Here is a 20,816-nt window from a genome sequence, read left to right as displayed (position 1 = left end):
ACAGGAACAGAAACGAAAAGGTGGTCTGGACTTTGAATTCACTGTCTTTAGCCTTTTTCAAGTAAAAAAGTCCTTCAAAAATCCAGCGAAAGCTATATCCCATCTCCCAGAAAAAAACACAAAAATCTGAATATAATTTCAGTGTATTCACAGATTCCCTAAGCTTACCCATGTACTCAAGATTAAGAATCACGACTTTACATGGATGACATTCCATTGAGCAGAATCTTTAAGCAGTCATTGTTTGAAAGCCACCAACCCCCCAAAAAACTAAGAGTTAATAAGATTTTATGAAATATTTCTTCAGTAGGAATAAAATCTGAGGAAAAGACAAGTCAGAAGAATATAAGTCATTGGTACCAGATTGTACATTACCTGTATCCTTTCCTTGAGAGCCTTAGGATAGAAGTCATAGCCATTTTTTATGCCAATATGATATTTGCCTGAGGGATTTGTCCAGCTTGCAGGAATCTACAGAAAAAAAAAAAAAAAAAGGGTAACCTGTTCATTCACTAAATGCTTTCCAATTCCAATGATACACTACTGAGCAAAAAAGTATATTACTTCTACTCTAACAAGCTTAAATTGGATAAGGATGCTCATGTATGACAACAATGTGTTTAATACTCTTAAGTAGTTAATGTCTTTATCACTTTTTTTCTTGTCCATAAATAATTCAACTAGAATAATACCTTTCATTTATACAATGTTTTGTAAAAAGTGCTTTCAACATACACTGTCTCAATAAACCATTAAAATCTGGTAATAATCTTTTAAACTATCTCAAAGTATTTTAAAACACTTTAAACTTTTAGTAGAGCGATGCACACAGTATGCTTAGTTTACAAATAGAGAAAGCAAAGCAGCAGAGAAATCAAATCACTTGCCCGAACAACAGGAAAGTTGAAAACTGGAACCTAGTTCTATCATGGAAATCAAAAATTCTGTATAAAGGATATGGGATTTAAAGTCAGATAAATCTGGCTCTGAATCCAAACTCTATCACTAACTAGAAGGAACCCACAGGCTTCTACTTCGTTATCTGTAAAAAGAAGAAAATCTCTACCTTATTCTTGTGAACAACAAAGTGAACTGAGCGTCAACCAACATGAATCATCAATCAAGAAAATGTAGGGTATTTATACTCTTTGCAATCATGGAACCGTGGTCATCAAAACCAGCTTTTAAATACGTATAAATGACAAGGTTGAAACACGCAGAGCTGGTAGCCTCATCAATCCTCAGTTGTGCAGTATCTTTAACTCATCCCCATGTCCTTCATCCAATTACTTCCCAGGCAGAAAACTTTTGGATGAAATTTCCTCACAACTAAATAGAGGAAAACAATCATTCACAGAGCTTCAAGGAGCTATTAATACTACGTAGTGACCTTTTGAAGGCCTATGTGCTATTAATCACTTCCAAATCAACTGGATGTCTGGAGAATGTGTAATTTCAAACATGCTGGCATACAAGCTAGCACTTTTCACTCAAAACTTAACCTTCTTTAGAGAATAGGAATTCTGAACTTTAACGTTTTTGCAACAGCCCATGGCAAAACAGTAACGCACTGCAACAACAAAATGGGAAGTAGTCATTAGCTTTTAAATTCAGAGTATTTATTCACCCGTGTCCCCTACACAGGTGGCTTTGTAACCCTCGGCAAGCAGCAACTTCTTTGTACAAAGACATTACAGAAAATCATGAAATGCCAAAAGATTAAATGAAGTAACTAATTAAAATAACTGCAAAATAGAAAGGCGTTAAGTTATATATAATCACACAATAAAAACAATCCAACAGAATTTATATTTAAATATAAATGAGATCCAAGTCTGCACGGTTCATGGAAACAGATACTTCTCAAATCACAACTATGTATTTTTCCTTACCACGAAGACAGACTAGTTACAAAAAGTACACCAAAAAAAATCATATAAAAGTTATAATCAGGGCTATCTAACTTTAGGCGAGTAAGAGTAAAGCTAACTTTAAGCGGCAATTATGAAATTTTATTTTGCATATTTGAGTATTCTACATAAAGTTATTTTTATTTCTAAGAATAAAATCTTTACATTTGACCATTTTAAGTTGCTATCTTAAAAATAGTTCTAATTATACAGTAACTACAATGTATTAAGACTGATTTTCATATGATACAAGTAATCTTTTTAATTACCAATTACACCTCATTTCTCTGACTCTCTTAAAGAGAGGATGCCTAACAAATCAAACATTTTTCTTAATGGGCCAAGTGTCACCTGAGTGTTAGGGTACCATGTGGTGAAGTCCTCTTAGAAGCTTTTTTTGCTTCCAAATGATTTCAGTCTTGCCAGCCTCATCACACAGGCCAGGGCACATGCACACTGTTTCCTTTGGCTGTCACTGCATCTAAGTACCATGCTGAATCTGGCCAAGTCATTCAATATACCTGTATTTATCTTTATTTATTTAAAAAAAAAAAAAAACCAAAAACATTTAAGACTAAGTGTTGATTTTTAAAATGACTTCCAGTTAAATGTGGTAAAAATGAAAAAAATTCCAAAATGCTACTAAAATTAGAATAAAGGTGGGGGAAGCATCCAAAAACAAAGGGACAAAGAGAATATGAAAGAGACTTTAGAAGCTCACCACATTTTGAAGGGTGCCAACTGAAAAGAAGGCACTAAAAATTAGAGTGAAAATTGTGGAATACATGGTGCTGGGTGAAAATTGTGGAATACATGATGCTGGGACAACTGGGTCTTCTTACAGAAAAAAGTAAACAGAACTCTTCAAATTAAGCATATAAAATCAATTCCAGGTGAATTCTAGAACAAACGAGAAAAGCTGTGAAACTTCTTAGAAATATAGGAGAATATCTCTATGATCATGGGGTCAGAAAACACTTGTTATACACTGCTAGTGGAAATGTCTTTTTGTAATTTTTTTGAGAAGGAGTCTTGCTCTGTCGCTCAGGCTGGTGTGCAGTGGTGCCATGTTGGCTCACTGCAACCTCTGCCTCCCAAGCTCAAGTGATTCTCCTGTCTCAGCCTCCCTAGTAGCTGGGATTACAGGCGCGCACCACCCTGCCTGGCTAATTTTTGTATTTTTAGTAGAGAGGGGGTTTCGCCATGTTGGTCTGGCTGGTCTTGAACTGCCGACCTCAGGTGATCCACCTGCCTTGGCCTCCCAAAGCGCTGGGATTACAGGCGTTAGCCACTGCGCCCGGCCTGGAAATGTCTTTCAATACAAACACTTGGTCAAGGAGATGTCCTGTCCAATTAAAAAACACACAGTTGGAAAAACTGTTTGGCATGACCTAGTGACATATCTCCATGATTCAGCAATTCTACTCCTAAGAACACATCCTGGAGACATCCACACACATGTGCACAGGATACACACACATCACAGCAGAATGGATAGAATGTGGTAGGTACAAACCATGGCATACTGCACAGCAATGAAACTGATAAATCATTGCTGCCCGTGACAACACGGGCAAGTCTTACGAAACTGAAATCTCACAACACCAAGGGAAAAACGATGTATGACGAAATTTTATGAATGAAATGAGACTGTTCATGTAAAGTTCAAAACTGAACAATATATTTTATGTAGCCACACAGATGTGGTAAAACTACACACAAAAAAGCAAAGGAATGATTATCACAAAAGTTGAAATAGGCTGTGCTGTAGGAGGATGCAGGAAGTTTCTGATGTACGGCAATACTCTTTATCTTGATCTGGGTGGGTACCATGGTGTTAGCTATACTATTCATAAAACTGTATATATGTGTTTTATGTACTTTATGTATGTATATTTTATAGTAAAAGGTTTTAAAGTTATATTCCCCTTTCGTACTTTCATCTGCTCATGGGAATACCATAGGCCATAAGTAGCTTACCATTGGTTTCTCAAGGAGGCCTAGGAATGTCATTCTCAGAGAATGAGGTTACTGAAGTGTTCAAAGCACGTAACAGTTATCTTAAACTGACAGAAAAATAAAAAGTCTGTTAGCAGTTTACGGGCTATGTGAAAAAAATAGACTATAAACATTCAATTCATTTCAAAGCATCATGGCTGCGTGCGAAGGCTTACGTCTGTAATCCCAGCACTTTGGGAGGCCGAAGCGGGTGGATCACCTGATGTCAGGAGTTCGAGACCAGCCTGGCCAAGATGGTGAAACCCCATCTCTACTAAAAATACAAAAAATTAGCCGGGCTTGGTGGCGGGCGCCGATAATCCCAGCTACTTGGGAGGCTGAGGAAGGAAAATTGCTGGAACCCAGGAGACGGAGGTTGAAGTGAGCTGAGATTACGACACTGCCCTCCAGCCTGGACGACAGAGCGAGACTGTCTTAAATAAATAAATAAATAAATGCATGACTACATCAAAGAAACTTGAAGACTTCATTGTGCTGCTTTCTAAAAACTGTGTACCAAAGAGTTGCAGAGATGCAAGTAGAATCCCAGTGATTAATAATTTTTCCTTTTATTGATTACTGCAAAATATCTAAACACCTGCACATCTCTGAAAAAAATTAAACTGAACATGTGTGTGAGTACACTTTATGGATGGATGGAGAACAGAGTTCTAAGAAGACTGGTGGAAAATTTGTGTAAGAACACTCCCATTGCCTCATCTCACATCCCGCCCAAACTTCACCAACCAAGCAATCTCCATAGCTGAACCGGAGAAAAGCTGATACATCAACTTTGTCAACACAGCAAAGAAGAGGTGATATGTCTTGGCTGTGTGTCTCTACCCAAATCTCATGTGGAATTATAATCCCTTCCTGTCAGGGGAGGGACGTGCTGGGAGGTGACTGGATCATTGGGGTGGGTTTCCCCCCACTGTTCTTATGGTGATGAGTTCTTAGGAGATCTAATGGTTTAAAAATGCATGGGGGTCAGGCACGGTGGCTGACGCTTGTAATCCCAGCACTTTGGGAGGCTGAGGCAGGTGGATCACCTGAGGTCAGGGGTTTGAGACCAGCTTGGCCAACATGGTGAAACCCTGTCTCTACTAAAAATACAAAAATTAGCCGGGCGTGGTGGCAGGCGCCTGTAATCCCAACTACTTGGGAGGCTGAGGCAGGAGAACTACTTGAACCTGGGAGGCGGAGGTTGCAGTGAGTCAAGATCATGCCATTGCACTCCAGTCTGGGCAACAAGAGCAAAACTCCATCTCAAAAAAAGAAAAGAAAAATAAATAAATAAATAAATGCATGGCACTTCTCCCTTTGCTGGCTCTCTCTCCTACTCAATCATGATGAGAAAACACGTCTTGTTTCCCCTTCACCTTCCACCATGATTGCAAGTTTCCTGGGACTCCCAAGTCATGCTTCCTGTTAAGCCTGTAGGACTGTGAGTCAATTAAACCTCTTTTCTTCATAAATTCCTCAGTCTCAGGTAGTTCTTCATAGCAGTGTGAAAAGGAACTAATACAAGAAGGATGAGACATAAAAATGAGTCTGCATGACATCACTCCAGACCCCTTGCATGGTGTGGCTACCTGAATATCTACGGCCAGACTTCTTGCTCATTCCTCTCCTAAACCCCAGGTCAAATGAGCTAAGGACTTCTTTAAGGTAACAGGGCATCCCAGTGGAAAAAATACAGTGTATACTGATATTACGGAGGTCCCCCTAAATGTTATCATTACCCTACAGTGAAACCCACCAAAAGACCCCACACAAGCAGAGGAGCTTCCAATCACTTTTTCTTGTACCTTGCTAAAATAAGACAGCCAGGAATGATTAGACACCTAAACAAAATATCTAATGTAAAAAGCAGAGAACAAGGAAAAGGCGGAGGCAGAGAAGGAGGAAGGAGAGGGTGAAGAAAAAGGGAGAAAGAAGAGAAAGCAGAATAGGAGACTAAGAAAGGAGAACAGGAGGAAGCGGAGGGAAGAAACAATGAAATAGAAATAAGTTAAAATTTTATCTCAGAGATAAAATGTTGCATATATGATACAAAAATATGCTCCCAGTGAACATGAAGGGGCTTTTGCAATTAAAAATAGGCAAAATTTAAAAAAATTCACACAAGGGTTACAATGTTGAGAAAATGCTGGAAATCTCTCGGGAAGGAAAAAGATAAAGGCAGTGAAGAAAAGGAGGGTGGAAAAGAATTTAAAAACTGGAGGATCAAGTCAAGAGGTCCAATGTGCAATTAACCAAAAACAGCAAAACAATGGAGAGGAAGTTACCTATGAGAAAATGCAAAAAAATGTCTTGGAAATAAAGGACCTGAGAATTAAAAACTCTTCTTCCACATATTAATTCTACAAATAAAGACTAAGACTAGAAAAAAAAAATCAAGAAATAAAAACTATTAGCATGTTATTTTAAACTGAAGAGAATTTAATGTATCAATGCACTGCTGAAGTAGAAAACAGTAGGGGAGAGGTGTTACGGGGATTTAACTCTTTTTGTTAGAAGCCTTGTAAAAATATTTGTCTTTTTAAACTATTAAGACATACTGAACACAATTAAAAATTAAGTGTAAAAACCCACAATGAAGGGCTGAGAATACTTAATAGTAGAGCTAAAGAAATATGACTCCAAGCTGAGAAAAGACAAACCTTATAATTTTTTTGACTTTATATAGATATCAATATTTATGATACATATATAATTCTACCTTTGAACACTAGTGATATTGTTAGTTCATGTGGTTTATCTAAAGCAGGGATTACTACAGCTATTTAAAAACAAATGAGACCACGCATGGTGGCTCATGCTTATAATACCAGCACTTTGGGAGGCTGAGGCAGGTGGATCACTTGAGGTCAGGAGTTTGAGACGAGCCTGGCCAACATGGCAAAACTCCCTCTCTACTAAAAATATCAAAAAAAAAAAAAAATTGGCCAAGTGTCGTGGCACATGCCTGTAATCCCAGCTACTCGGGAGGCTGAGGCAGAAGAATCACTTGAATACAGGAAGCAGAGGTTGAGATGAGCCGAGATTGCACCACTGTATTCAGCCTGGGCGACAGAGTAAGACTCCATCTCAAAATTAATATAAATAAATAAATAAATAAATAAATAAGTAAGTAATAATTTTATATGGTTCTAAGCCTGCAGGACTTACTGGGAATTCTCTCTAGTTTCCCAGAGTGCCATAACTCACGAGAATCCCAAGTTTCCCTTTGAAACATATTCTAACAATAAGGTTCACTTGGTGGAAGACGGGCCAAACTCTAGAGCAATTCAGATGGCTGAGCATTTGTAATCCGAAAATCTGAAATGCTCCATTTAAGTGTCATGTTGGCACTCAGAAAGTTCTGGATTTTGCAGCATTTCGGATTTTGGATTAGGGAGGCCCAACTGGTATATACAATGCAAATATTCCAAAATCTGAAACCTAAAACACTTCCGGTCCCAGGTGTTTCAGATAAGGGATTCTCAACCGGCAACATAAACTGGATGACTCTGACAATTGAAACTTTTTCATAGTTCCAGCGGCTGGAAGCTCAGCATCAGGGTGCCAGCATGGTTGAGCGCAGGTGAAAACCCTCTTCCTGGCTTACAGAGGCCACCTTCTTGCTGTGTCCTCATATGCCCTAGAAACAGCCTGCTCTACAGAGAGCTCTCTGGTGTCTCTTCTTACAAGGGTACTAATCCTATCCTGAGGGGACACATACTCATAACCTCATCTAACCCTAAATACCTCCCAAAGGCCCAACCTCCAAATACCATCACACTAAGGGATAGGGCTTCAATGTATGAATTTTGGCAGGGGGTAGGGACCCACATAATCAGTTCATAACACATGGAAAAGGAAGTATAACCTGGATTATTAATGGCTGCCATCTGCCCATGACAGCCAGATTTCTAAGAAGAACCAAGTCCCTCCACTAAGTGAAGGCAGGACCTAATGAGATGTCACTCCCATGATTACATTATGGTATGTATAGAAGGTGAAGGGATTTTGCAGATGTAATTAAGGACTCCGAGCAAAGCAAAAGGGAGATGATTCTCAGTGGGCCTGAACTAATCAGGTGAGTTCTTTAAAAGAAAGACTGGAGTCATCACCAAGGTCAGAGATTCTCTTACTGTCCTTGAAGAAGCAAGCTATCATGAGTTTTACAGTTGCAATGAAATGAATTTTTCCAACAATCATGTAAACTTGGAAAAGAAGCCTGAGCCTCAGCAGAGCCTTTAACCTTGACTGCAGTCTTGTGAGACCCTGAGCAGAGATCCACAAAAAGCCATGCCTGGACTCCTACCCCATGGAATCAGGGATATAATAAATACAGAAATACACAAGGTTTTAGGCTGCTAAGTCTATGGTACTTTATTACACGGCACAGACAACCAATATGCTGCCATAAAAAGTTTATTTGAAAGACAAGGCCTAAGTACAATTCAGATAGATGGTAAAAGGTGGGAAAAGCTAACTAAATAATCATAATTTTATATTCCAAACTAATTCTGCTTATTGCTTTAAATGATAGAGTACAGGATCACAAATTATTGCCATCCTTCATGTTCCTTAGCTCATGAGCCGCTCTGTGCTTGTTTTATACTTATTTTTCATGTTTAGCTTACCCAGGCCTTTCTACCAAGGACATAGAATAAGACAAAGCTGGTAGGCCAGGCACCATGGCTCACGCCTATAACCCCAGCACTTTCAGAGGCTGAGGCAGGCGGATCACAAGGTCTAGAATTCGAGACCAGCCTGGCCAGAATGGCGAAACCCTATCTCTACTAATAATACAAAAATTAGCTGGATGTGGTGTAATCCCAGCTACCTGAGAGGCTGAGGCAGGAGAACTGCTTGAACCCGGGAGGTGGAGGTTGCAGTGAGCCAAGATAGAACCACTGCACTCTAGCCTGAGCAACACAGCAAGACTCTGTCTCGAAAAAAAGAAGTTTAAAAAAAAAAAACAGAAAAGACAAAGCCGGCCATTTAAGTTAACAGCTACTATAGCCTAAGTATTTCTTCAAGTTCACTGGGAATACTACGAAGGGACAATAAAAGATGAAGGCAAAGCTATGATGTGGTTACTTTCTCTACCTTTATATTCAAAACAAAATTTGGCAACCTCATTGAAAAATACAGCCCAATTCTAAGCACCTCATCAAACAACAAAATAATGGCTTCTTCTAAGGCAGCCCCAATGACTCACTTCTTGTGAAACCCCTTCCCCTTCAGTGTGTGCTGGATTTCTCAACTCACTTCCAATAAGCTGAATATAGTCAAGTGATGGGTGGTCCCTTCCAAGATCACTTTTACAAAAAGTCTGTGGCTTTCATTGTGGGGACTCTCTCGGCTCACTCCCCCAGGGAAGGTGCTGCCAGGTATTGTAGCACTGTGGAGAGGCCCAATGGCAAGAAGACAAGGCCTGCCAGTGACCCTCCAGGCTTGGAAACAAACTTCCCCTCCTCTCCCAAGCTGAGCCTCCAGATGAAGTCACAGCCATGGCTAACCGTTTGCAACCTCCAAGGCGATTCTGAACTACAGGAACCCCATTAAGCCACACCCAGATTCCTCACTCACAGAAACTCCAAGGTAATAAATATTAGTCATTTTAAACCAGGAAGTTTTGAGGTAATCTGTTATGTGGCAATGGATAACTAATACCCCATCACTAAATGTAAGGTAAAAACATTAGATGCTTTGAGGCAAGAGTAAAAAAAAAAAATTCAAAAAGAAGACAAAAGCTCTGACCTTAAGCACTCTTCCTGAAAGGCCAACAATTTCACCATCCTTCGGCTCTACTTCCGTAGCAGTATTCACATCGCCACTTCCTGTTGTATCAATGATATCAACAATTTTTGGTTTTCCATCAGTTGTAACCTGAAAATTAAGAAAATTAAAATATGAATGGTAGATTTTAGGTTTTTATTCCTAAAGAAAACAATGCAAACCCACGCATATATGTGTGTGTGTATATACAAAATCTGCATTCACTTAAAAAAGAGAACTGAATTGTTTTAAGCCAAAAGCCTGGACAAATACTAGTAAGAAAATTTAATTGTGGAAACACTACAGAATCCTTCAAGTGGTTTCATATATTCAGTTAACAAATATTTACTGAGCATGTACTATAGGCGACACCCTATTTTAGGTGCTGGGGATATGGCAGTGATCCATACGCAAAAATCTCTGATGATCTTATAGTGAGGAAGCAGTTCAGTTAATAACAAAGTAAAATAAAGAACATGTCAGATGTGCTATCACACTGGGTATTAGGGAAAAAAATAAAAAGAACATGTCAGATGGTGAGAATTAACTACACAGAAAAATTAAGCAGGGAAGGGAGATGGGTGGTGTGGAGTTTTCAATGTAAGTTTGACTGGTCAAGGAAGATCTTACAGAGACGGTAACATTTGAGAAAAGATCTGAAGATGGTGAGCTGTGGGTTGGACAAGTATAGAGCTTTAGGGGGAAAAAATGTTTTAAATGGCACCATTATTGGATGCCACACTAGCACCTCAAACACAATGAAGTTCAAGCTTAACATGCCCCCCCCAACCTGATTTTCTCCAGGCTTTGCCATCCCAGGAATCCCCACACCCAGCTGTTCACCCCGGAAATTTAACAATCCTCCTCTGATACTTTACTTCAGTTGACTCCTCACAGTGAAGCTAACAGGAAATCCTGTTAATTCTTTGTCTAGAGGATAGCTCAAATCCATCGCATTTTCACTACCACTATCTTAACACTCCAAACCACCACCATCTCTTGCCTCCATGAGGTGAATCACCTCCTAAGCGGTCCCTCGGTTTCCACTCTTGGCTCCACCAAAAGTAACACAGGCTGAGTCCCTAACCTGAAAATTCCAAATGCTCCAAAATCATCAACATGAAGCTCAAAGGACATGTTCATTGGAGCCTTTCGAATTTGCGATACTCAACCTGTATTAAAACAAGCTGTATTTTATCGGTCCTCTCCTTTAAGCCCATCGATGTATTCACGGAGCCCTCAGAATACTTGCATAAAAAGCCTCGCACCATCTGATCCCTGCCAACCCGTTACTCAGGAGTCTAACCACACCAACCTCCTTTCAATTCCTGAAACATGCCAAACTTTTTCCTGCCTCATGACTTTTTAAAACAGGTTCCTTCTGCCTAGAATACTTTATCTCTTCAGTCATTCCACAGGACTCCATTCTCTCAGTTTTCTATTAAAGTCCCTCCTGCAGAAAGGCCTCCTCGATGACCTCCTTTAGGTAGCTGCCATCCTAAACTTGATTATTCTTTCTCATTGTACCTCATTTCCTTTACAGAACATAAATCTATTTCTAATCATACAGGTGGGTCATCTTCATCTGTTCCCCCTATTAGAATAGAAAGCTCCATGAGGGCAAGAGCCATGTCTACTTTATTCACCAACATATACCCACTACCTAGCAGTGCTTGTCAGGCATTCAATGAATATTTAATTACTGAATTACAAGACATAAGTTACTCAGCACTAAGACTGATTTTCAAAGGTTTGATTTCTTGCCAGTCCACAAATTTTCATTTGAGCCATAACATGATTGCTACAAGTAACAGTATATATTTTCACACATTTTTGTGGGAAAAATAATTTCTGGGCTCTTTCTTGGCTAGCTTTCCAAAGGAAATATGTCGCATTCGGGAATATGTACTGAGTTACCAGTAGGAATCAGACAGAAAACAGACACAAAGACTGAAGAAAAAAAAAAAAAAAGACACCATCCTCAAGAAAGAAACAGAAACATAAAAACCATAGAAACTGTCAGTAAAGTGGAAGAGCCCAGTCTTCAGACTCCAATTCCACCTGGAAATTCACACTCTTTAAGAAAAAGCTTAATGTCCGCTGCTCCAGGTCTTTCTGACCAACACCAAGTATTTCCTCTGCAATATCCTCCAAGCTCTGTAATTAAGGTACATCCTAAAGAAGGAGAAGGAAATTCACCACGTGGAGAAAACAAAGGCACACGTTTTTTTTTTTTCTTCCTTTACCAGACAAAGCAAATGGGTGGCTGGTGGACCCCAAATCTCATTTCAATCTTGTTGCCATGGAACAACTGAGGGCCTGATAGCTGAAGGGGCCATAAAGGCCTCCCAGGCACAGCTGTTATTTTCATGTATGGTAATTTTCAAGTTGGATGTTTACTTCTTGAGAACTGTCCTATAATCGTAACAAATAAGAATTCTAATAACTCAGAAAGCTCAAAGTCATAATTCAAAAAAAATCACTGTGGGAATCATACCAAACCCTGATGATACAACTATAAAACTCAGATACTGATTCTGAAGAGATAGGCTATGTGTCTCAAAAATATAATTAAAAAAGAGAAAAATGTAAGAAAATCTACCAAAATAAAAATGGAAACAAAGTTGATACTACTCTATAAAATTAAAACTAGCTAGGTCATGTACTAATCATATAAGAAAATAACCTATTTTAAAATGTACCCCAAATAAATACGAAATTTGAAAGATATACAGTAGGACTAAGAACCCAAATCACCTATCTTCACCTCAATAGGCAAACCTGAGTGACTTGAGATCAAGAGTAACAAGAGAGCACTAACAGGTCAGACAGATCCCTCTCATTAGAAACCTCATTATCGATATATGAGCAAAGGAAAAAAGTCTATTGGGATTTAATGGCTTATTTGTCACCTATTTCCACACGCTTATAAGGATCTCTCTCCCACACACACACATTTTCATTACAAATTATTATACGTGCAATTATTCTATCCATGAATTTCTTACTTTAACATTAGATAAAGAAAACCACTTCACTAGAAATAAAAAGACAAAAACAGAGATGTAGGGTCAGAGGAGGGTTTTAAAAAGGCAAATCCCCTGAGGATTTTGCCATGGGGTTTTCGGAGAAGTAAAGGAAAGGAAGAAGGTGAACTGCTAACAATGGAACTATATTCCTCATCTCTGAGAATGGGGAGGCTTCACATGAGAAAGAGGGACTACAAGCATGGGCAGTTAGTATGGGTAGAGCTTCAGTACTAAATCCTGGGTCCTGGGGTGGAAGACTGGGAAATGCTTACTGGGCTATGTTGGCTGGATGAAACAGAAATCGCCCAAAGCTTTTCCCAAAATGTCAAAAATCTTTGTGTATGTCTCCACTGTAACCATTAAGGTAGAGGAGTTAGTGAAGGTTGGAAGATTTGCCAAACATGTGCAGAGACGATCAGAACAAAAGGTGGGGCGTTTGCAGAGAGGACCAGAACAAACCTCGGGAAGTTTGCAATCTACCATAAACAACACAAAGCTAATGAATTTACTTAAAATTTCAGGAAAGATACTGAAAATATTCTTTTAAGCAAATAAAGATTTAATAAATATTAACCAGTGACTTTTATTCTGATATTATAAGGATTAATATAAATAAGACAATCTTTGCTTTCAGAAAGGTTATTGTCAGTTGGAAAGAAAAGTAAGTAGAGAGACGATCACAAAACAGGACAATAAATAATAGCGGTCAGGCCAGTCTGGGTAACACAGTGAGACCCTGTCTCTATAAAAAAATAAAACAATTAGCTGGGTGTGGTGGCACAGGCTTATGGTCCCAGCTACTGCAGAGGCTGAGGCAGGAGGACTGCTTGAACCCAGGAGTTTGAGGCTGAAACGAGCGGCGATCCTGCCACTGTGCCACTGTACTCCAGTATGGGTGACAGAGACCGGGTCTTTGAGGGAAAAATAATAATAATAAAAGAGGTTAGGACACTATCTATGAAAGCATATAAAAACATAAGAACACAAAACCCAGCTTGGGGGGAATGAAGGAAAGCTAACTGAAAGAGAGGTAATAAAAATTTTAGTGCATGTAAAAATAGATTTTTATGAAACGAATTGTAACCTCCTCAAACCTCAAACCTCCCTCCATGAGGAAATTATATTCCTTCATTATGCACACACGTATTTTTTCCATTCAACAAAAACATTTAACATTACAAGCACATTTCATACAATTTTGATAGATGCTTTCGAAGATTTTTAAGTTAACCAGGAAAAAGTTATCTAAACAGAAATACTAAAATAAGTATTTCAGGTGCTATTAAGGGGATCTGAGCAAACTGCTATAAGAACAAAGGGACAAAAAGCCTAAATAACTCTTAGGAGGGATTGGGCCTTACTCACCTCTGAAGCTGCAGGCCCTAACACAATGGCAAACACACACATATATATGAGGTGGGGTGGGCACAGAATTAAATCAGTTGATTTCCCAAAACATAACTGTGTCAAGACCCACCTGGATCTTAAAAGGATGAAGCAGGAGTTTACAGATGATGGGTAGTAGAAGTCTGATGGAAGATGAAACGCCACATGCAAACGCATGTATTGGCAAAAAGACCTGAAACATCTGGGTAAGTGAAAGAGTGAAACGGTCAAGGAGAGGCAAAAGATGAAAGATGGGATGAAGGGGCTGTGGACATAAGAAATGATGAGAACTGAGGCTACGTGAGGAGGGCAGAGTTGGATGGCAAACGGTCTCATATATATACCATTCAATTTTTTTTTTTATTTTTACACAAAAGCAATTGAGATTCCAAAATGGCTTTGTTTTAAATGGGGGTATAATACAAGGTTTGTTTTTTAAGGAATATAACTCTAGAAATGTGAAGGATGTATCAAAGAGAAACAAGACTGGTGGAAGGAAGACCTTCTGGCTACTGTGTATATATATTCTGGACTAGTCCAAGTTCCATTTGGTCTGTGAAACCTGACCAGCCCAGCTCTTACTGGCCAGTGCTCCCCACCAATCCCCGCCCCATCCCCCCAATAACCACTGTCAATCTCTGTAACAGTGACAGTTTGCAAGACTATATCATTTAACACAAACTTAGCCACCTAGTAGGTGCCTGAATACCTGCTGAGGAAATATGAAATCAGTTATGTAATTACTACTCTTCTCATGCCACCCATCCTCCACTTTATCATGCCCACAGAGCTGTCACAAAAGAATTAGGGCCAAGGAAGTCACCAAAGACTGAGACAACTCACTATGTTCTTCCAAGTTTTCACTTGTGCCTCTAGTCCTTTACTCAGACCCCACCTGGCTTTCCAAACGGCCAGTTCAGCCTCACCCTCCTCCTATTTCATTCTTTCCTTCCTTTTTATTTCTATCCATCCTCTAATCTTAATGATGTACACATGTATCTACAAAACAAATCTGTTAAAGGTACAGGAAAAAAAATTCTCCTGTTTGTAAGCCACCTTACCCAATTTCTTTTAACTGGCTATGTTTAGGTAAATATCTGAGTCAAGGCTGTTAAAAGAGAAAGAGTTATGCTTTCATTTGATTTCAGTATTTTATTATCTGAATATTTATTACATGCAAATATCTAACGTATATTTACCCTCCAAATAGTTGGTGATGAAAGATCCAGCATAAACTTCTATTCACTTATGGTGGGAGCTAAACACTGGGTACACATGGACAGAAAGATAGGAACAATAGATACTGGGGATCCCAAAGGAAAGGGGAGGAGATAAGGCTGAAACACTACCTACTGGGTACTATGCTCACTACACCTGGGTGACAGGATCAATCACACCCCAAACCTCAACATCAGGCAATATCCCCATGTAACCAACCTGCACTTCTACCTTCTGAATCTAAAATAAAAGTTGAAATTACATATAAAAAAAGAATAAAATAAATATCATTGCGAAAATAGTTTAATATTTTTCTTGAGAATTTAAAAAAGTCACATGTAATTAGTCCTCTTATAACCAATTTTCACAACAACGCTGTGGGGTGAAAATTATTGTTACTTTAGAGAGAGAAACACAAGAATGTGAGAAACAGATCTGGAAATTCTATCAACAAATTCTACCAAGCAGCACTTCTCCAACCTTTTCTGACCCTCTTATTATCCTCACAACAGAACCGGTGAACCACTTATCCCAGCTGTTTTCCTCCCACTCATCCTATAAAAAGTAAACACACTCCACAGCAGAATGGAAAGCATTACTACTTTGTAATAAAGCCTCAATGAGTTGATCGCTGCCATTGTTTTAAGTCTTTAAGCTATTAATACAACGACAACTATACAACGCCAGTTACTGGAAGGGAATTCAGTACCTGCTCCTCTTCTGATTCATCAAAGGTGTGCAGTACTCCAGAGTGGTGCTGAAGAACACACACCAGGAATCAAGATTCTCAGGGGTTTCTAAGCAGATTCGGCCAGACTCCCCCTAGTTATTTCCAAAATGCTACCTCAATAATCAGAAAGCACGATAAAGGATCCAGAAGGGAAGCGATATTGTGGGGAGGAGGATGAGTGTTTAGTGTAGAAAGGAGGATAAGATAGCCCGAGGCTGATCAACGAGAGATCAGCATACAGTAGGATTAGTCAGGGATGCTGGGAGATGGATCCTGAACAATAGTGAAATTTATTACTGGATTTCAGCAAAGGGCTAAATGTACAAAAGTTAAACTTTACAGACTTTAAACAGAATGCTTTCAACGAGAGACAACATACTTTAAAAAAAAAAAAAAAAACTACCTTCTGGTATGATACCCTGAATCTACAGATTTTAAAGTTGCTTAAGGCAAAACTAAGTAATTTTTAAAAACCGTTTTATGCTTTCAGGTTTTAAAAAAAAAAAAAAAAAGTCGCATCATTTCATAAGGTCTGAGAGGCTCACCAAAACCAAACCTAACTGAATTCTCCTTATGTAAACGAAGACTAAGCCACAAGATTCAATGACCCTAAGCAAATACGCTGCAGAAGATCGTTTAAAAATAGAATACACAAAACTACCACAGGAAACAATTCCGGAAGCGGACTGGGTTATCTTCTGGAAACCCAGCTTTCGTGCTTAAAGACAAACTATTCTTCCCCAAACCAAAGCTCCCGATCCCTAAACATTAAGTTCTCATGTCACTTGCCTATCTGGTGTCCCCACCCCACCCCAATGATAAAAGCTGTAAAATTCTCTTTAAAAACGTCAGGCAGGGACCAGTGTCCGAGGCACGAGGGGTCTGCAGAGGAAGGCGGCGTGGAGGGAAGGAGCCTCTGGGGGTCCGGCCTGGCAGCGCCGAAGCGAGAAGGAAGGGGGGTCCCTGGGGCCAAAGGCGGACCCAGGCTCCCCCTAGCCAGCCGCGCCGGGCACGCTGCTTTTGTTGGGCCGGGAACACGGCCCAACCTGGGGTCCAGGCCCTCGCCCGCCCAGCGACCCTGGCACGGTGCGCCGTTAGTACCCTTGGCGGGCGCCGGTCCCTCCAGCGCCCGGCTCTGACCTCTGCCCACCCCAGTGCTGCCCACCCAGGCCCGGACTCGGCCGCAGAGCGGGGCTTTGGCACGCCGGGCTCCGAAGCTGTGTCCCCACCCGCGTCCCCGGCCGCCCGCGCCCCCACGCCCGGGCTCTCGGGGGCTGCCTCACCTGCATGCCCGGAGCCCCCGGGTCCACCCCCGTGTCCAGGACGGCGATGAGTACCCCCCGCCCGTCATACTCCGGGTAGCGGCAGAGGAAGGAGGCGGCTCCGGTCTCCTTCTTCGGCAGGAGACCGTGAAAAGGGAAGGGCTCCTCAGTCGCAGCAGTGGCCATGGACGCAGGATGGAGGACGAGGAAGCGGCAAACTGCCAGGCTGCGCGCGGACTAGCAGCGCGAGGACACCCGTGCGGCCTCGGGCCGGAGGCGGGGGCGAGGGGCGGGGTCGGCCCCTCTCCCACCAATCCCGACCTGCCAAGGAGCGGTGGCCAATCAGGTACTACTACGTAAGCCAACGGCGCCGCTCTCAGGAGCTAGGCCCGAGTATTGCCCGGGCTGCAGTGAAGGGGGCGGAGTCTGAGGCTATTACTGGAGGGTTCGGATCTCGAACCTGGGGTCCTAAAGAGGCCCGCGCTTGGGGTTTTAGGCAACAGCAGGCCTCTAAGCAAAGAGTCCTGGTGTCTCGGACCGAAACACTCCCCGAGAGACGGGCAAGGAGATAGACCGCCAGCCAGGAATAGTGGGAACCCTTCGCTGGGCAAACGATAGTTTCCAAACTTAAGGTTGTGGATGAAACTTTTCGGTGCGGCTGCTGCAGGGGCCCCAGACCCGGGGTGCTGACCCGAGGCAAGGGAGCCGGCGCACGCACGCTTAGCTGCTAAGGAGCCCGCGGTGTCGGCGAAAGCTCCGGACATGAACTTGGAAGGTCGCAGGTTAAGGGGTGTAGGCTTTGGGTTCCCCTGTGTTGTTATGCGCCTTTGATGGGGGTGAGGTGGTGAGGGGGAGCAATAGGGTGGAGACAGGCAATAGTTTCAGTCAACAGGAAGTGAGTTGTTGGCCATTCCGTCGCCTTTGTAGCCAGTAACAAAGCACGAGACTGAAATGGGCCCCTCCTATCTGCTGATCCTTACCTTCCAGGATTTCTGAAAAACATCTTTTTTTCCCCCCTCTTACACTGAAGTTTCTGATTGCTCTTTACGGCTCTCCACTCAATTATAGAGCCATAATTTGTAGTTTTCCAAACTCACAGTGCCTGCTGTCAGTTGCTGCAAGCTGCGCAGTGGTCCTCTAATGATCTTTATGTCTATGCTCATGCCAGGGTAATCTTAGCCTTTTATTGTGCCAAAGACCCCTTTGACAATTTGGTGAGGCCTGTTTCTCAAGCAGTGTTTTAAAATGCATACAATGAAATATATAGGGTTACCCAAGAAATAAATTATATTTAAATGCTGTTATCAAAAATAGTAAAGGCAATTTTGTTATATAACAATAGCTTTACATGTGGTATATAGTTACAGGTGTGCTTCTTTTTCATTAAATAACAGGAGCTAGGGCCAAGGCTAATAAACTACCATAACTTCAAAACAATGAAGAATAAAATTATTTGGAGATAGCAGTGAAAACTGCACTATGATGAACTGATTTTTATTGGTAACATAACAGCAAATGCTACCCTGGTTTTGCCTACATTCATACTTGATGTGAAAAAAATTAAGAGGTTTGTATCTTTTTTCTACAGAAGTTTTTGAACCCCTTGGATTCTGTCTATGGACACCAAGTTAAGAATACCTGGTATAAAGGAAAGCCTTATGCATGTGGTTTCCAACCCACAGAATTTCAGAGATCCTCCATGAAGTCTCAAAAATTATTCTCATGGCTGTGAGTTTCATGCAATGGTTTCAGCTGATTCCTTGATCATTTATTCAGTTCATAAGTCTTAGAGAAGCATGTTCTCTTTAGTGCAGAGGAAAAAGAGAAAAGTTGAATGTTTTTCTTCTTATTCCCAACTGTTTACCTCTAGAAAAGAATTCAAATTAACACAGAGGAAAACAGAATAACAAACTCGCAGAAGACATTCAATATAGAGCTTACAGTGACAGAATAGATTGGCTCCCAGTTTCAAATGAACCATAGTCCAATCACTTCATTTTACAGATGAAGAAACAAAGTTAACTGTCATGGCTTACAAAACAGGTTAATGAAAACACTGGATATGTCTTCTCACAATCTCTCCCCAGTATGTTCTGCCACACCATGTGCGTGACTTTGCCAGAGTATCACCCAATGAATAAATGGGGAATGAACAAACAGTTCCTTATGAAACCTAAGTGGCAGACTTTTTATTAGACTGCTGTAACCATGTTCTTTAGATTTTTCTTTTCTTTTCCTTTTCTTTTTCTTTTTTTGACGCAGAGTCTCACTCTATGGCCCAGGCTGGAGTGCAGTGTCACAATCTCCGGTCACTACAACCTCCACTTCCCGGGTTCAAGCAGTTCTCCTGCCTCAGCCTCCTAAGTAGCTGGGAATACAGGTGTGTGCCACCACACCCGGCTAATTTTTGTATTTTTAGTAGAGATGGGATTTCGCCATGTTGGCCAGGCTGGTCTTGAACTCCTGACCTCAGGTAATCCACCCACCTCGGCCTCCCAAGGTGTTTGGATTACAGGCATCAGCCACTGCGCCCAGCCAGATTTTTCTTTTTTTGCTTACATATCTCATAAACATGTTCTTTAAAAAATTATGTATCCCTTTGTACAGCTGTAAAATGAAGTCTAAATTTGTCCTTTTTTTTTTTTTCTTTTTGAGATGCAGTTTTGCTCTTCTTGCCCAGGCTGGAGTGCAATGGTATGATCTCGGCTCACTGCAACCTCTGCCTCCCAGGTTCAAGTGATTCTCCTGCCTCAGCCTCCCTAAGAGCTGGGATTAGAGGCATATGCCACCACACCCAGCTAATGTTTGTATTTTTTTAGTAGAGATGGAGTTTCTCTATGTTGGTCAGGCTGGTCTCGAACTCCTGACCTCAGGTGATCTGCCCGCCTTGGCCCCCAAAGTGCTGGGATTACAGGCGTGAGCCACTGCACCTGGCCTGTCATAAATTTTAAAAATTATAAAGGATGTAATTTTTGGCGTAGTATAAATATCGTCTTTCTTTAAGGAAACTTTCATGTTTCTCATGTAAATATACCCAGTTGAATGTAACTCAGATAGCTACCATCAACTATTTATAAAATACCTGAACATTTAAAATCAGACATTTTACATCATTATTTCTTCTGGAAACTTTATTTCCATTCTATACAGAATTTTTTCCCAATGTAATTTGCATTTATGATGGAAAGGCATATTGATAATTTATCATCATCTGCAAAAAAAATATTAATTTTTAAAATTTTCCTGGAAGAAAAATGTTAAACTTATTCTCTTGGGTTATCTTTCAGTTATTACAAAGTTGATTACAACAACATGAGTAAGTCTTAAGCTTTGATTAAAAATTATAGGACAGAAAATTTTTTATTGAAAATAGAGCTCTTAAAAAGATGCTTGGTGTAAATAAGTCATGCTTCCATTAATGACAGGACTAGTTAAAAGGATAAGATTTGTATGTCTGTGTCTCTTGTAAAATTGAATCATTGATTCTCAAGAAGCAAAACCAGGATATGTA

General features: G+C 40.6%; 1 protein-coding gene across 9 annotated transcripts in view; it reads right to left on the bottom strand.

The window, feature by feature from the left end:
* Positions 1 to 17,593, bottom strand: part of TPP2 (tripeptidyl peptidase 2) — an 83,354-nt gene extending 65,761 nt beyond the window's left edge. For 3 of the 9 annotated variants that reach the window (XM_050766669.1, XM_050766667.1, XM_050766668.1), the window contains exons 1-3: positions 17,327 to 17,580; positions 9,663 to 9,791; positions 376 to 471 (exon numbers count right to left, since the gene is read on the bottom strand). In XM_050766669.1, the coding sequence (XP_050622626.1) occupies positions 376 to 471; positions 9,663 to 9,791; positions 17,327 to 17,491 (390 nt within the window). In that variant the 5' untranslated portion in view covers positions 17,492 to 17,580. Of the gene's footprint in view, positions 1 to 375; positions 472 to 9,662; positions 9,792 to 17,326 lie in introns of those variants that run through there. The other 6 variants (XM_050766663.1, XM_050766662.1, XM_050766661.1 and 3 more) reach the window with 5 other exon arrangements.
* Positions 17,594 to 20,816: the final 3,223 nt, after the last annotated feature.

Source organism: Macaca thibetana, chromosome 17 (genome assembly GCF_024542745.1).
Source record: "Macaca thibetana thibetana isolate TM-01 chromosome 17, ASM2454274v1, whole genome shotgun sequence".
Classification (NCBI taxonomy): Eukaryota; Metazoa; Chordata; class Mammalia; order Primates; family Cercopithecidae; genus Macaca; species Macaca thibetana.
The sequence above is the reverse complement of the archived record's forward strand: the minus strand, read 5'-3'. Positions and strand labels throughout refer to the sequence as shown.